At 32.5% G+C, this 18,447-nt stretch overlaps 1 protein-coding gene across 1 annotated transcript in view; it reads right to left on the bottom strand.

The window, feature by feature from the left end:
- RAD54B (RAD54 homolog B) overlaps positions 1–18,447 on the bottom strand; it is a gene marked incomplete at its 5' end in the record, with an annotated part of 127,312 nt that overhangs the window by 61,176 nt on the left and 47,689 nt on the right. The window contains 3 exons of the mRNA XM_081070751.1: positions 2,799–2,961; positions 6,087–6,368; positions 10,264–10,458. Of these exons, the coding sequence (XP_080926877.1) occupies positions 2,799–2,961; positions 6,087–6,368; positions 10,264–10,458 (640 nt within the window). The remainder of the gene's footprint in view (positions 1–2,798; positions 2,962–6,086; positions 6,369–10,263; positions 10,459–18,447) is intronic.

The following is an 18,447-nucleotide window of genomic DNA, read 5'->3' as shown; positions in this document are numbered from 1 at the left end:
GGAATTAAGAAGTACAAATTGGTTGTTATACAGTAGTCATGGGGATGTAGGGTATAACATAAGGAATATAGTCAGTAACATTGTAATAACTAGGTCTGGTGCCAGACTGGTACTAGATCTATCATGGCGATAGAAGGGAGTGGGGATGGGACCAGGGTGAAAAAGATGAAGGTATTAAGAAATACAAATTGGTAGTTAATACAGCATGGTGGATATAATCAACAATGTTGTAAAAATCATATAAGGTGGGCACTGGACTTATCAGAGGATCACTTCATAGATTGTGTCCAATGCGCTGGATGCCTGAAGCTGAAGTAGAATAATACTGAATGTCAACTATAACTAAATATATAGGTATATATGGTTCTGGAATGTGGAGTACAACGTAGGGAAGATAATCAATGGTATTGTAACAATGGTATTGTAAAAGCTATGTAAGTTGTCAGACGGGTAGTAGTTTGGGGACAGTGCGTTATCACTTCATGAGGGGTTTAAATGTGTAACTATTATGTTGCTTTGTACACCTGAAACTAATAAAAACTTAAAAATAAAGTTAAAAAGTCCAAGGAACTTAAGGATACTACCAAAAACGTAAGTATAGTTTGTTTATCATTCTATTTCTCATTACTAGAAATAATAATCAAAAAGTAATTTTATATGTTTTCTATTTCAAAGTATAGAGAAAAAAATTACAAATACGAATTATAGCCACTATTATCATTTTTGATCAACAATTTGCCAAGGCAAGACCAAAGACCAGTTGAGGTATACAGAGTGGCAAAGACAAAATAGTGATCCATCTTTTCATGGTGAAGGGAAAAAAGCAAGATGCCTTCACTGAGAAGATGCACCTTGAGCAGAGTTCTAAAATATGAATAGGAATTCACTACATGAATTAAGTGGTTCAGTATAGTTGGAACTTGAACTGAATTCCAAGCAGGGCAATACAAGGCTATCGGCCTGGCAAGACAGGCAGAAGACAAAAGATGAGGATAGTCATCCTTGAAAGCTCAGACTGTATCTTGTAGGTCAGTGTCGCCAAACACCAGTCTTTCATGACTACCATCATGATTTTTTGCCATATATATGTGTTATTATTATTTTTCTTTAAATCAGCTCACTTTTTTTATTTATTTGAAAACTCTTTTTAAGCATAATTTATCTGTCACACCTAAAGTTTAATGTATAATAACAATTCATTAGCTAAAATATGCTACTATTAAAATTAAAATATCAGGCTTGCCCATGTATACCTAAAATGACCCCACACACTACCAGTGGAGTGTATATCACAGATTAGGAAACATTACTCTAAGTTCTGAGAGTCTGAATTATTTTAAACAAGGAAATGCCATGTTCAAAACTGTTTTTCAGAAATAGCAAGCTGGTGGTGATAAGTAAAATGGATTTGAGGAGCATGAGGAGCAGATGTACAAGTTAGGAGCCACTGCAATATCCAGATAAAAATATAATTTTATATCAGTTACTAGTGCTGCTGCAGTGGGATGCCAGAAAAGATTAGGAATCAAGAGATATTTAGGAGGTCAAAATAACTAAAAGTTTGGTTTTGATCAGATTGAGAAGGTCAAAGAAAAGAGATCAAAGATGATTTCCAGGCCAACTAAGATAAGATCTCCAAAGAGAAAAGCAAATCTGAGAGAGAACACGAGTCTAGACCATTTCCAGGTGACAGTATTCCCTTAATCTGTCACCATTCAATGGGTTCTGAGAGCTTGGGAAAATTTATATTCCCAACTTCCTGTTAAATGACCAATTTAAAAATCAAGGGCCTATGCATTAAAAACAAAAGTAAAAAGAACTGAAGGAAAATATACCAAGATGTTTGCAAAGACCTTTGATTCAATTTTTATTTCCTTTGGGGTTTTTTGGCTGGGGTGGGGGTGAGGGGGGGAGGGGGGAGGTCTTCTATAATATCTTTAAGAAAGGATACTACAATTCTTTAATCAGAAAACTCAATTTAGAAGGTGGGCTCCTTTTTTTATTTTAAGTAGAGGTGATATAAGGAGAAAACCTTTTTCTAAAATTCTCATGAGGAGAATTAAGACTTCTTCCATTTTTGCCCCCATCTAGCTTTATCATACTACTAGTGAGCTCTTCTTATACCACATTAAGGTTTGACTGTATTTAGCTGTTTCCTCAAATATTTTATAAGCTATTTATGAGTGAGAACCATGATTCTGAATCCAGCTTCTAGCAGGATGGCTAGCACCATCAAGAACCACTTGGGGGGCCAGCCAGGTGGCTCAGGCGGTTGGAGCTCCAAGCTCCTAACTCCGAAGGCTGCCGGTTAGATTCCCACATGGGCCAGTGGGCTCTCAACCACAAGGTTGCCAGTTCAATTCTTCGACTCCCGCAAAGGATGGTGGGCTGTGCCCCCTGCAACTAGCAACGGCAACTGGACCTGGAGCTGAGCAGCGCCCTCCACAACTAAGACTGAAAGGCCAACGGACTTGAAGCTGAACGACACCCTCCACAACTAAGATTGAAAGGACAACAACTTGACTTGGAAAAGAAGTCCTGGAAGTACACACTGTTCCCCAATAAAGTCCTGTTCCCCTTCCCCAATAAAATCTTTAAAAAAAAAAAAAAAAGAACCACTTGGTATGCATCAAGAACAACTTGAGCACTTAATGCACACATTAAGTATCATTTACCATTCCCACTAAAATTCATGATATACCTTCTGAGAGTTATTATATCAGACTCTTCCTAGAAAACCATAATGTTGCAGGCTAACTCAAAATAGATTGGACTCAACAAATGATTTATTTTCCTACCTCATTCCCATCACACATTCATAAAGAAACATGATTCCTTCTTTCTGATGTGGTCGAAGATGACGTACAAGATGAGGATCTATCACTACATCCACAATAGGGAAACAGTTCCTATTGAACATCCACTGATGATTATCGTCTGGTTGTAGCATAACAAGAGAATCTTAAGAAAAAGGTAAAACTATAATTACAAATGAATTGCAATTTCGCATTGTTAGCAGCTATATTATCTTGCTTTAATTACTTGTAAGATAGAACTGTTTGCCATCGTTTGTGGCAAAAAAAAAAAAACTTCAAATTTAGTAAACTAATGCTAAGCAACAGTACAAAATAAAAAAGTAAAATCTCATGCCTTATTGATGTAAGATTTCATGCAAAAAATTACAAAGCTTTCCAAACTTCATATTCTCAAAGTGCTCTTAAACCACTAAAATTCACTATTGTCTAATAAGAAATTCACTAAGCCACAACATTTAGTAGTTCAGTATTCAAAGCAAAGAGAACTATTTCCAACAGAAAGCATAGGTTGGAATTTTGCCAAGATGCACTTGCTGATGCTCACAGCTTCTTATTCTGGAAAGGCTCCCTAAATTTAACATAAAGGCTCCCTTTATTTTCAGTACTGTACACATTAACAATGATCATCACTCCTATTAGATTGAGAATTTTCCATTGATTTCACTATTATTTGCTTAAAGTCAATTACTACATTCATGAATATCAAATTAATGAATCTTTGCAAAGGAGCACGAAGTAACCATAGAATAATGTAATTCTTTAGAAATGTGCTAATACAATTTAAAAGATTAAAATACCACCAAAACATATTTAATCAAATATAACTAGATAGTAGGTCTCAACTGATAAATCTGAAGTCATATAATAAACTCAACAAAATTATTTTTTGAATTTTTTGTATGTCTACATCATGGTTAAAAAAGAAAACAGATTTTAAAAAGAAACAAAAAGAAAAAAGCAGACAAGGAGAGGGGAAGATTAAAAAAACAGGTTACAGTAGATTAAATAAATATCCATTCAGTGTGGAAATAGGCACAGAAATGAAAGTTTGGTCATGTTTACCATTAGCAATTACCCAGAAGAAAGTTTTCTGTGATTCTTCCTAAGTGTCTGAACAAGTAAAAGGAACTCTAAGTTTTGAAGTTAACCCGTGGCAAGTAGGAGGACACTGAGAAGTGAAAATGGCAAACTTAGCCCTTGGCTTTCCTCTGTATCCCAGTAGCAAAGCAAGAATATATCCGTTGTAGATTTCCAACAAAAAAATGGTCTTGGCTTTTTTTTATCTTTTAAAAAGGACAAAGGAGGTAAACAGAAACAGAGGTGAAGAGCATACAGTGTTCAAGCAAGAAGGACCATAGGATCATAAGTCAACTAACAAGTTGCCCATCTTCAAGAAAGATAAAACCTAAACCACTATGATAACAGGACATCAGTTCAAATTTTAAGATGCCGCTCTACCTTCACAGTGAGGCATCATTTAATGCTAACAAAATCTCTCATGCTTTAGTTTAAAGTCTACAACATAATTCTACCCTTGGCAAGATAAAATAAGTAAATGAGAATAATCAATTATTTATCATTTACACAAAGGGCTTACATATATATTTATTTATATATATTAATTTACTCAACAAATATTTATTGTATACAGTATAAACCAGGCACTCTAAGTCTCTACAGCAGTTATTAGAACCCACATTTTACACATGACGAGGCAAAACATTAGTGAGGTAAGAGACTACACCCAAGGTCAAGGAACCATTGGTTCAGTGGCAAAACCAGGATTCTAACTCAGGTCTCTGAATAAGCACGATATTCTTTCCAGTTCTCCACAGTCCTCCATTACGTAACAGGAAGAAGGTAAAGAGAAAGGAGAAATAAAAGAGAAAAGTAAGCTTTTTAAAAGATCTGATGGGACAGAATATTTGGATAAGGAAGAAAATCAGAAGCATAAACTTCCAGTGTCTGTATTTCAAGTAAGTCTCAATAAGCTCATATAGAGGTCGGAATTTTTAATTTAGGGTTTTATCCCAATAATGCCAAGAATTATTTTAGTTTAGTTAAGTCAGTTCATCTTTCTGGGCCTCAGCTTCCTAAAATGCAAAGTTAAGTAACTGATCTAAATGATCTCAAAGGAGATATATCACGATGTATAATACATACATATATATATACATATATATGTATATATATATATATATATATATATATATTACAGTCTTTTATTTCTTATAGTTTTTGCTATCCTAAACTTTATTTTTATTTCTACTTCTATTCTCTATAAACTTTCAGCATATCAGTATTACACATGCTAACATTCACATTTCACAAGAAGTTTACCTGTTCCCGGGAGGAATTTTTCTTTATTCCTGGGACTGATACTTTTAAATTTATTCTGGCCATTTCTCACCATACTGGATTATTTATTTCTGATGATTGATTGAGTCACAATTTTTATTAGCCCTTTTAGAATTCTACTAGGTAGGTAATTGTGCTGCCTCAAAGGCCCCTTGATTTCAAAAATTCTGTTTCCACATTACTTGCAAGAGGAGAAAGTACTTAATTACATTACTTCACATATTTTTACTTTACCACTATTATGAAAAAAGCATACTCTTTTCTCCAACTTTTCCACTACACTATAATTCAAATTTACTGTCTGTCTCCTCACCAAATGATAAACTCTCTGATGACAGTTTTACCTCTGGGACCAGTATATAAAAGGCACTCAAGAAAATACTTGTTGAGTGAATAATCGAATTTTTTTAAAAAGTCAAAAACAGACTAGGTTTCATTTTTTAATGTTATTTTTAAATTAAATTCATTAATGTGAAAATGAACTGACTGAACTGAATTCTTTTCATGACAACTCACCATTCAATATTGTAATATACTAATGCAAGTGATCAAACATATGGTCCTCAAAACAGGAATATAAACATAATCCTGTCTCATGAATTTACTAATTTTTCTCCTTACTAAAGATACCAGATTTTATCCAAAATTATACACATGTGTACATTTACGATTTGCATATTTTCCTTCAACACATACAGAATTTTGATTACTGTTTCTTGGCATGCATTTACTTATCGAATAATTCCCAAATTATACTTTTACTCAACATCAATATCATCCCTTGAGTCAGACTGTATATCTGAAGAACAATATAGTTTCACCTGAAAACTTTAAAACTGAAACTTTAAATTCACATACCAAAAATCTTATGACAGGAAAAACAGAATAGTCAAATTATTTTTTAAATCTTACTTGGTGCATATGGATCATGGCGTGGTTTGCAGTTTTGGAAACTACTCTGCCTACTTTCCTTTGAACTCGGTTTACAGACACTTTTTAAAGGGTTAGAAAAACCCTTCTTGGAAGCTTGAAAAGAACTTGATGTAGAAAGACTTCCACCTCCAAGCTGAAAACATTTGCCACTGCTGAAATCGTCTGGGGAGATTATACCCATGACTTCTATTTCTTTTCCACCAATCATCATTGTTTGACCCTCTTTGATCTTTTCAAGCTCTTTGAATTTATATCCAATGCCTTTAAATTGAAAACAAAGAAAGTTAATTTACTGACACTCTAAGATGATTTAATTAGTGATCTTCACCTTCCCTTAACTTACAGAATGATAACTGTGCCTTGAATGCAAATAGCCTTGTATAAACCATTAGCCAGAATGAAGACATAATTTAACATTTTGGCAAAAGAAAAATTACTAAAATCAGAAAAAATAAATAATAATATAGCTATAAAAATTAGTCAAGTTTTAGACAAAGCAAGTTTTTTTGTTTTGTTTTTTTATTGAAACTATAGCCAATTGTACCTATAGTTTTACCATCTCTGTAGAAAATCAAGAAAAGTGTTTGGTGGCTATATATTGACCCTCCTTTCTTGTGAACAAACTACAGAAACACCATGACATTTCTATTTTTATTTAGGAAGAGCTGGAAATGTGAAAGAGACCTATCAATAAAAGCAACTGCTACCACAACCATTACCATACTGTTCTGCATGAGATAGGAAAGTTCAAATATACTGTGGCAAGAGGCCACTGATAGTCCAAATTCTAGCTCTTGAATAAAAAGTGGGATGTTTTATATCAAGCTTGTTTGAATTATTAATTCAACAGACATTTATTAAGTGTTGCCATGTGTAAGATGTTGGTGGAATATAGACATGAGTAAGTCAAGCCAGTTTGCTCAAAATGGGCTCAATTAACCAGATAGATAGTGATGGAATTTCAGTCTCCTATGCCTGTCTATACTAAATGCATAGTTATCGTGTGATTCCAGGGGGGCAAGAACTGTGTATACCATAAACTTTTAAGTCCCTAAAAAATAAAAAATAAAACACTCACATTTTAGAAAATATGACCTTTTTAAACTAGTTGGAAATTGCTACAATTTGCCCTATTAAAATTCGGCTAAAACTTACAATTTGTGCCAATTGGTAAGTTATATTCTTAAATAATTTATGATGGAGCACTGTTTAATTTTATTGCTGATATAGAAAGAAATTACTTAGCTGACGTTCCTAAATGCCAAAGACTCACTGTTCTATTCCCCAAACTATGTGAAGTTAACAGTAGTGTTGATTTCTCCACATTAATGAAGAGTATAGTCCTCTTCAGACACAATAGTCCCCTCCTTTTCCATGAAGGATATGTTCAAACACCCCCAGCGGTAGCCTAAAACCATGAATAGTACTAAACTCTATATATATTATGTTTTTCCCTATACATACATACATACATAACTGTGATAAAATTTAATTTATAAATTAGGCACAGTAAGCGATGAACAATAAAATAGAACAATTATAACAATATAGTATAATAAAAGTTATGTGAATGTGGTTTCTCTCTCAAAATATCTTATTGTACTCACCCTTCTCATGACATGAGATGATAAACTGCCTTATTAAGGTGAGCTCTTTTACCTTTTCACTTAAAGAAAGCACCCAAACTACTGTGCTTTGGGGCCAATGTTAAGTAAAATAAGGGTTACTTTGAAAACAAATACTTAACAATACCTCTACAAGAACAGGGCTACTAAGTGACTAATGGGCGGGTAGCACATACACCATGGATATGCTAGAAAGGGACGATTTACATTCTGGGTGAGATGGAGAACAGCACAAGATTTCATTATACTATTCAGAACAGTATGCAATTTAAAACTTATAAATTGTTTATTTCTTGAATTTTCCATTTAATATTTTTGAACCATGGTTGACTGTGGGCAAACTACAAAAAGTTAGACTACAGATCAGGGGGACTACTGCAGAATCCAATTATAGTCATCCTTCAATATCTGTGGGGGATTTGTTCCAAGACACCCTAAGGATACCAAAATCTGCTCATGCTCAAGTCCCTTATATAAAATAGTGTAGTATTTGCATATAGGCTACAGAGGTGTAGGCCTACCCATCAGCTCATTCACATGGATTCAGCTTAGTGCTCGGCATATGGTAAATTCAAATTCTGTTTTTTGAGAACTTCTTTACCCAAAGATAAAGGAAATATTGAATGGAAGATATTTTGATGACATTCAGGACATCAAGGGTAATATGACGACAGCTCTGACGGCCATTCCAGAAAAAGAGTTCTAAAATTGCTTTGAAGGGTGGGCTAGGCACTGGCATTGGTGCATAGCTTCCCAAGGGGAGTACTTCGAAGGTGACCATAGTGATATTCAGCAATGAGGTATGTAGCACTTTTTCAAGGGTGAGTTTGCGAACTTGTCAGACCTCATGTACTATAACATATCGGTAAGAGCTATTCCAGGGTAATCTTGATCATTTTCACCTCTCCAGTTGACTTTAGAATATAATTCTACTAAATAGGCATGAACAAGTTCTCCCAAAATCTACCTTAACCTATCTACCTTAACCAACAACACACAATGTATGCTGCAATTTTTCTTAATTCCTCTAAACACTGAGCAGATACTGTATATACAGTTGCTCAATATTTTTATAATTAAAAATCTGTTGCAGATAATTTAGTTCAACTTCAACTCTTTGTCACTCTGTCACTGCCCTTCATATGCTATATTCCTGAAACCTTGAACTACTATTATAATTCTTTCTTGTCTTTGTGCCTTTGCATGTTATTTCCTCTTGTATGTGCCGCTTTCTCATACCCTAAACAAAACTATTTAGTCATCGTCAAATATTAACTTACACAATAACTCCTATGAAGTTTTTCCCTATCCTTCTAGGCAGGCTTAAATGGCCCTTCTAAAGACAGTCTGGGAAATATAATCAATAATGTTGTAAAGATTTTGTAGGGTATCCGATGGACACGTGTCCTCTTAGGGAGACCACTTCATAGACGGGGTAGATACCTGATCACTGCAGTGTATACCTGAAGTTGAATAATAATGAATGTCAACTATAATTTAATATATATATAGTCACAGGATGTGGAGTACAGCATAGAGAATAGAGTCAATGGAATTGTAATAGCTATATACGATGTCAGAGGGGTAGTAGATTGGGAGAGGGGGTTATCACTTTGTGAGAGGTGCAAATGTCTAACTATTACATTGTTTTGTACACCTGAAATTAATTTTTTTAAAAATTTTGAGCAATTAGGCACATATTTCCATAAGGACCTGGACTTTGGGAGTAATTACAGTGTTTTCCTTCTCAAGTTAAATAAATGCAGCAATAGGACCAAAAGAAATGGCCCTTCTATGTATGATCCTATTGCACTTAGTAAAATTCTCATTGAAACAATTATCTTATGACTTCCTAATTTTCAACATAAGAGTTATTAAAAACTATAAATTATGAAATTTGAAAATGAATGAATAAACATGTAGAACACATTTTATAATTATGGGTCACACTGAAAATTGAACAGTAAGAGAACATGGTTGGTGTTAGGCATTCTAAATCTGTGGGCTAACTTGTATTAGTACAAATCATGCTGGCAACATTTTACAATAGAAATAATGGTAGCCTCCAATTTAAATGTATTAATCTAGGTCATGCCTAACCATTATCTCCTTGCTTTTTAAAAAAATTTTATTGGACATTACTGAAATCAGACACTATTCCACTCCTGACATCAACATCTTTTTAACTTTTAACCACTAAGCACTGTGCAAAGAAAAAGGGATAAAAGTGCACTAAGACAAACTGCTTAATCACAGAAAAATGCGAAACTGTATATACCTGGCTGACCATTTGATTTTGGGTGAAAATAAAACCATGAGATAGGATAAGCCTCACTGAGCTCACATGCATAAGACTGCCAGACGACTAAATATTATATAATTTTATGTTTATGAAATAATTTAGACATAAAAATCAATTAAAGAACATCTTAATCTATACCTTTATAAAATCTAATTATATTTCAATTATGTAACCAGCGATATATACTAATTTTAGGCCAAATCATAAACATTAGGTAATATCACAATACCTTTTCCAATGTCTTTGCCTTCCAAGTCCTTTAATATAAATGACTTTCCTTTGACAATAAGAACAGCATCACCTTCCCACTTTTTGTGTTTTTTCTTTGAAGCCTTACACCAAACAACACTGAAATATTTAACTAGACTATCAGGTTCTGCTTCTTGTCCCTTAGATACTGTTACTTCTTTAGGGGCTGAATTAACTAGAACAAAAAAACATATACAAACCACATTATTAAAGATCACTTTAATATTTAGAAGGGCATTCAAACAAACAAAAGTAAACACAAGAAAATCAGACTATTGAGTATAAAAGAATATTTGATCATATCATGTTAGCATTTCATAAATTGAGAAATTCAAATGTCAGGTATTAGAATTATCATGAATACAATGAATGTAAATTTCTTATCATCTCAAAGTCATGTAAACTCAGTTGAAGAATGACATAATAATCACTAAAAAGATTTTTAATCTCTATGAATTAAAGACAGTATTTCAACATCCATGGGAAAATACCTAAAATCACTGTTTTAAACTGATTTAATTAACAGAGACAGGACAAGTCAGGAAAACTAAAAGATCACGAAGTTCTCTGAAAGAAAAACCTGTAGTTTTTTCCACAGAAGATCAAAGGAATAAAACTAAATTTCACTAAAATACTTTTGTGTCTAAGTTAGAGAGTAATCAGGCTTGATTGACCACCAATTCTGAGAATTCAGTAGTAGATGATCAGGAAATAAACAGTTCCTTCTTACAAAAGCCTGTACTTTTCTCGAAAACATTTCCAGATTCAACTTATAAAAACATATCCAGTAAGGGGTGGGAGATGAGGGTAAGGGGGATCAAATATATGGTGATGGACGGAGAACTGATTCTGGGTGGTGAACATACAATGGAATTTATAGATGATATAATACAGAATTGTACACCTGAAATCTATGTAATTTTACTAACAAATGTCACACCAATAAATTAAAAACAAAACAAAAACAAACAAACAAGAAACATATCCATTATTAACTAGACTTACTGTGGTGATCATTTCACAATATTTATGAAACATCTTATTCTGCAGCTGAAACTAGTATGTCAATTATGCCTCAATTTAAAAAAACCTCCCAAACCAAATATACCGTGTTTCTCTAAAAATAAGACTAGCTGGACAATCAGGTCTAATGCATCTTTTGGAACAAAAATTAATATAAGACTGGGTCTTATATACTATGAAACCGGGTCTTATATGAGACCAGCTTTTACATTAATTTTTGCTCCAAAAGATGCATTAGAGCTGATGGTCCGGCTAGGTCTTATTTTCAGGGAAACACGGTATATACTGGGGTGCCAAAAAAATGTATACAAGTGGACACTTTGGTCAATGTTGCTCAAGCAGTAGTTGCCATTATCAGAAGTGTCTGGACGCTGATGGTAACCACTTTGAGTATCACTCGTAATTGCAGAAGTCAAAGGTGACTTGTATTTATCTTTTGTTATCGGTATATATTGAGTATTACAATTTTAATACAGTTTTCCTTTCTTATAATGTGTGTATGTTTTTTGGCACCCTCTGTATACATATATATACTGCATATATCCATATAGTCTAACACAGGAAATTCTCCAGCAACTGGGCAACAGGGAAACTAAATCAGTAGAAAATTGGCAAAAGACTTAAACAGATTATTCAGGAAAGAATATATACAAACAGCAAATAAGCACATAAAAAGATATTTAACATTATTAGTCATCTGGAAATACCAATTAAAAACACAATAGGATATACTTTACATACACTGGGATGATAAGAATCAAAAAGCCAGATTATAATAAGTGTGGTGAGGATATGAAGAAATTAGAACCCTCAAACACTGTTGGTGGGAATGTAAAATGTACAGCTACATTTGTAAATGAAAAAGTCTTGCAATTCTTCAAATGATTACGTAGTTACCATACTACTTAATTCCACTCCTAGAGATACACCTAAGATAAATAAAAACATATCTCCACACAAAAACCTGTACATGAATGTTTGTAGCAGTATTGTCATAATAGCCCAAAGGTAGAAATATCCCAAATGTCCATTCGACGGACAAATGGATAAACTGTGGTGTAGCCATACAATGGAATATTATTTGGCCATAAAAAGGAATAAAGCACTGATACAAGCTACAACATGGATGAACCTTGAAAACATTATGCTAAATAAAAGAAGCCAGTCACAAAAGACCACATAGCATATGATTCCATTTATATGAAATGTCCAGAACAGGGAAATCTATAGAAATAGAAAGTAGATTAATTGCTTAGGGCTGGGGGTTGAGGATTGGAGTAGGAGGTAGGCGGTTGAAGTGTAAAAACTAAAAACTAGTCTTTTTTTTTTGAAGTGTTGAAAATGTTCTAAAATTGTCTGTGGTGACAGTAGCACATAATTGTGAATATATTAAAAACTATGAATTGTACTCTTTACGTGGGAGAATTACATGGCATATAAATCATATCTCAATAAAGCTGCTAAAAAAAACACATACATACGCCCACTAGATTGACTAAAAGCAACAAAACTGGCCATACCAAGTGTCAACAAAGATGTAAAGAAACTGGAAACACCATACCTACCGGAAGGAATGTAAAGCAATACAAGTACCTGAGAAAACAGCTTGGCAGACTCTTAAAAAGTTAAGCATACACGTACTATAACCAGCACTCCACTGGAAAATAATTACGAAACAGAAAATGTAAATCCACACACACAGAAAAAATAAAACTTGTACATCTTTAAGTCAATTCTAGTGACTACTAGAATTCAAGTAATTCATATCTTTGTCATTCGTGCATTTAGAAAGTTGAGTCTTGACGATCTTCAAACAATAAATTATGCTTAAAACTTCCAAATATTTTTTTTCTTTTTCTGAGAAAACGATAGGTTCATATGCAGCTTAAATCAGCAGTGTTCACAATGAGTGGCTCAATGAACTTCAATCCCTGAAAAGATTCAGGCTGCTGCAATCCTAAGCAGAAGCCAAGCATCATCATCTCTGATCTGTACTGCTGTACTATTGTAGAATCTTCCCAACAGATCGATACATCAGTCACTTTTTTTATGTATCATTTTACTGATTATAGTTTTGCTAACATGAGTTTTCTTTTATAACTATCATTTCTATCAAATGCACTTCTGCTAAGTCAAATTTTGAACACTTAATATCATCAAGATTGTATCACTCCATCAATTTTTAGTCAAGAAATTTTACGTTTTTAGATAAAATGATGGTTGTTATGTATTATTTCTATTATTTTACCAACTTTTTTTCCCAGATAAAGTTGATGTTTTTTACTATTAGCAAAAAACACAGGATACTTTGATTAGTTTTTGAACTCTAAAAAATTTAGTGGTGTGCAATTTTAGCCAATTTTAATTAGTTTTCTTTTTGCATTATTTCTACCAGAGCAGTCACTGTGTACTGAATGGAAAGGCTGACAATAATATCTTTCCTCATTTTTAAAATTTGTTTTTGTTTTTCAGTAAGTATCCAACAAAAAACTGTAATGCCTCAGGATTGCTGTAAAGTGGGAGTAAAAAGAATGTCTTCATTAAATGGCTCGAAAAAACATTCTAGATTCAAATATCCTGTTGTATTCCCAGGGCCTAAAAGAGAACTGTTACGTCTAAGACCCTCCCCTGTCAAAAAAAAAGGAATAGGAAAACAATAATTAAATTCGGAGAATTCAGAAATTACCTGTAATTAACTGAAATACCATAAGATTCTCAGACTTAAGCATATCCTTTCTTTTGCAGAACAGAAGGAGGATAAGAGCATAATCTAATCTGGCTGGGTTTGAATCTTGAGTCTGCAACTTACTAGCCATGTGACCCTGGACTCGATACTTACCCATCTGTGACAGTTTATGAATCTGTAAATGAATGTAATACTAATACTACCTCACAGATTTGGATGTATGTAAAACGCTTAGGACAGTACTTCCCATAGTGAGTACTCCCTAAATGTTACCTACTATCATCATCATCTTACTCTTGTCCCTTTCCCATTTTAAATGTAGGACTTTGGCCAAGGAAGGGAGAGTGAATAATTCCAAGAAGTATAATAAAGACAACTGGACACTAAACATGTATTGAACATAAATCTTGAGTATCTACCCTCGTAATACATAAAATACTGACTAATTTGCTACATCCCAGACTAACCACCCCTAACAATTCCACTCTAACTGTAATTTTTATTTCTAAACTTGGTTCTGATCTGTTTCCCCCTTGACCCTTTAATGTACTTCTCAAATCAATACCAAAAACTAGTTTACATAAACAAGACTTGAATGTCTATCAGCAAGATTCACAAGGTAAAGATACTTAAAATCATGCTTTGATAAAAGAGGAAGAGGGTGGGGCGGCCGGTTGCTCAGTTGGTTAGAGTGTGGTACTCTTAACACCAAGGTTGCCGGTTCGATCCCCACATGGGCCACTGTGAGCTGTGCCTTCCACAACTAGATTGAAACTAGTACTTGACTTGGAGCTGATGGGTCCTGGAAAAACACACTTAAATAAACAAAACAAGTTTATTTTTAAAAAAAGAGAAATAATGTCATTTTAATATTGATAGTGGACATTATAATCTTAATGATTCATAAGCAAAGTTACTCTAGGGTTGGATGACTTCCTTATACATTCCATAAACCCAAGTCTTTAATATTAATAGCCTTTCTCTCCTTTCAAAAATTCTAATCACACATTGTTTACAATTGAGCATATTAATCTAAAATGTCTCATATAATCAAATTCAATAAAGAATGTAAATACCCTTGCAGGTCGTACTTTTTTCTTTAGTTTTAAAATTACCGAAACCTACATGCATTAATATGTAATTGCAATATAAATTTCAGGTTTGAAATATATACTTTTATTACACTAAAAAATATATATACAAACATTAATATATAAATTCCTTTAAACTGGTAATCATCCAGTTTTATCTAATAAGAGAGACTGAATGTCAACTAAGTAGAAGTATCATTATATATAAAATTAACCTAGATGATACTTCTTTTCATTAAGGTCATTTTCAAAATGCTACTTTATGAGCATGATGGGACTATACCTTTTATAGTATTTCTCAATACTTCTTGTCAAAGCATATATGCAGTAAGTGCTAAAATCAAAAAAAAAAAAAAACTGAAACATTCCCAGATATCTAAACCATACACTCAACATTTTAAATTCATTTAAATTTCATAAAAGTTTTTCATCAATTTCAATTCTGACATTCCAATCATTGAACATGAAAAGATTTATTAAAAACAAAACAAAAACCATACACTGCTAATGGAAGTTTAAGTAGTACATTCACTTTGGGAAAATATCTGGCAGTTTTTTAAAAAGTTAACCATATAACTTCCCTAATCCAGCATTATGTCCTTAAATTTATATAAGAATATTCATAGAATCTTTACACATAATAGCCAAAATCTGTAAATAGCCCGTTAGTCCGTCAAAAGATTATGGATAAACAAACTGTGGTACAATGGAATACTACTCAACAAAAAAAAGCAATGAACTACTGACAAGAAGATGGATGAATATAAAAAACATCAAGATGAGTGAAAGAAATCAGAAACAAAGGGTACATACTATATGATTCCAATTATTTAAGTTCTAGGACAGGCATACCTTATTCATGATCTTTAAAAATTAGAACAGTGATTGATTAATGTGCCAGAGGATTGATTAGGAAGGGGTAGAACAGAACTTTCTAAGGTAACAATAATATTCTGAATGTGAGAGGGATTTAAGCTACATAGGTGCAGTCAAAACTCATCACTAAAGGTTTGTGCATTAAGGTTTGCAAATATTCCATAAAACTACACATTCACAAATAAATATTAAACTCCAGTTCATAGTACTCATGCTGAAGTAGTTAAGAAGTATTCTAATTCTACAATTTGCTTTAAAATAAGTTTTCTTTAAAAAATGAATTGATGGATGGATAGATGGATAAATAGACGATAAAGCAAATACAGCAAAACAAAACATTAATCACAGAATTTAGGAGTTAGGCACATGAATGTTTACTGTAAAATAATTTTAAAACATGAAAGATCTACCAACAAAGTGTAGTAAGTCTAATGCTATAGCCATTTTAGTTTCAACTGTTTGGGCTGACTTGGGTGGTATTTTTATTTATTTATTTTGCTTTCCACTATTTACAAAGCAATTGAAAACTAAAAATAAATTTAAATTATAGCTACTAGTTTTAATCAATTTAAAGACATATAAAAATATATTGAATCAATTTTCAAAATCATATGCAAAGACTTAACATAATGATTAATTAGGTTGTATAATTTAAGAATTTACTCTTTTGTATTTGTTAAATATTGCAACTATATTTCATCTAATTATTTTTAAGTACTTACAATCAAATTTACTATCAAATGTTTAATTGATTTTGAGAATTTGTGGATCTTAACATCTGAAAAAACATATGATATTTAGACATGGTACATTTGAGATCTACTATAACTACTATCATGTAAATAAATGTGTTTCAATTATGCCTCATTATAAAATTTTACCTCAATAGTACTGAATTCTTTGTTCTATGGCACATAATAAGTACATAAATCAGTACCTTATATTTAAAAGAACCTGTATTAACAAAATATTTAAGCACCATCATCTACAGTATACATTAAATACATTTTATCACACTCAAAATTATTTAAACATGTCTATTTACAATTTGACATTAAAAGAAAACACATGGAAAATAATGCACATATGCATATTTTAAACACTTTCAAATAAGTAAAGATGCAACAGGATAGTCAACCTTTCAAAAATGAAAGAACACCACAAGTTGACGTCTCATTATACATAAAAATATTTGATTTAAATGTTTTAAGATATCTGCTGGCATTTTTAATTAAAGAGCTTCATTATCTTTTTCAGGGTGCCATTATAAATCATACCTAATGTAGAAAATTATAAGTTGTAAAAATAACAATGTTCCATTCATATGGATAAAAAAAAAAGGAAGGTGGCAAAAATAGCCTAGCCACTATTTAAAGTACTAATATATTGAATGAAATAATATTTTAACTTTATTTTTCACTATATTTTTCAAATTTAATATATTTCTATAGAATCAACTCTACATTTTAAAAATAAAATCACTCTTCCCTAGGTTTTCCCAGTATTACATTTTGTAGGTAAACTCATGGCCCCAAACAGTTCTCTATGGTATGTAGTATGTCTGGTGGCTTCAGTTGTATTCCACTGGTACTAACAAAATTTTGCCCTTATACATTCCCCTTAGTAAAACTTATCTGCAGCAAAAACTGCTAACATAAATTGATAAGTAGTCAATTCAACAGTTACAATATCAAAAAAAAAAAAGCGTTAGCTCAGAATTTCCCTAAGATACTCTGAAAGATGATAAACACCTCCAGAAAGAGTTCAACAGTCAAATAAGTTTTCTTTATATAGGAATTTTCAGAAACTATACTATGCTAATTATAGTTACATGGGTAGAGAGGTGGTCATACAATGGAGCAGAATTATAAGCATTTAAATTTTTGCAAATTACAATTACAGAGGAATGACTCATAAAAACGACTACAGTGAACTTACTGCAATGAGTGCAATTCTGGTGTTAAAAACTATGTAAAAATAAGTGTTTTTTATTCTACTCAGTTCCTAAACGCTAATGAATTTGTCACCTGACACAACCAAAGAAACAATATTAAACAATGCTAGAAAAAAATCTGACTGTAGTAGACTATGTTTACAACTATTTTATGGGCAGCAAAAGAATTTAAGGGCAATTTTGTATATACATTTTTACCATCCACACTGATTTTAGAACCTAATCACCAAAAATGATAAATGTTGCACAGTACTCTTTCCTAGAAACGTCACAGAATTAAAGTTCCGCAGAACATACTTTTGAAAACTCTGATCTAGCTGCACTAAGTCAACATTCAAATTGAACATTCATCATCAATTCTGAGTAACGTCATGCTGAGATTCTAACATGAATTTTATTATATATATATAATTTGCTTTCAATATCTCAAAAAGTTTAAGCTGACTATTGCAAGAATGTATTTACTAGAATTATATTGTAAAAACATTACCTCAAATTAGAATTATAAGATTCATTAGAGTCAAAGAAAAGTCA

This window comes from Rhinolophus hipposideros (assembly GCF_964194185.1).
Source record: "Rhinolophus hipposideros genome assembly, chromosome: 13".
Taxonomy (NCBI): Eukaryota; Metazoa; Chordata; class Mammalia; order Chiroptera; family Rhinolophidae; genus Rhinolophus; species Rhinolophus hipposideros.
This window is presented reverse-complemented; position numbering and strand designations above follow the sequence as displayed.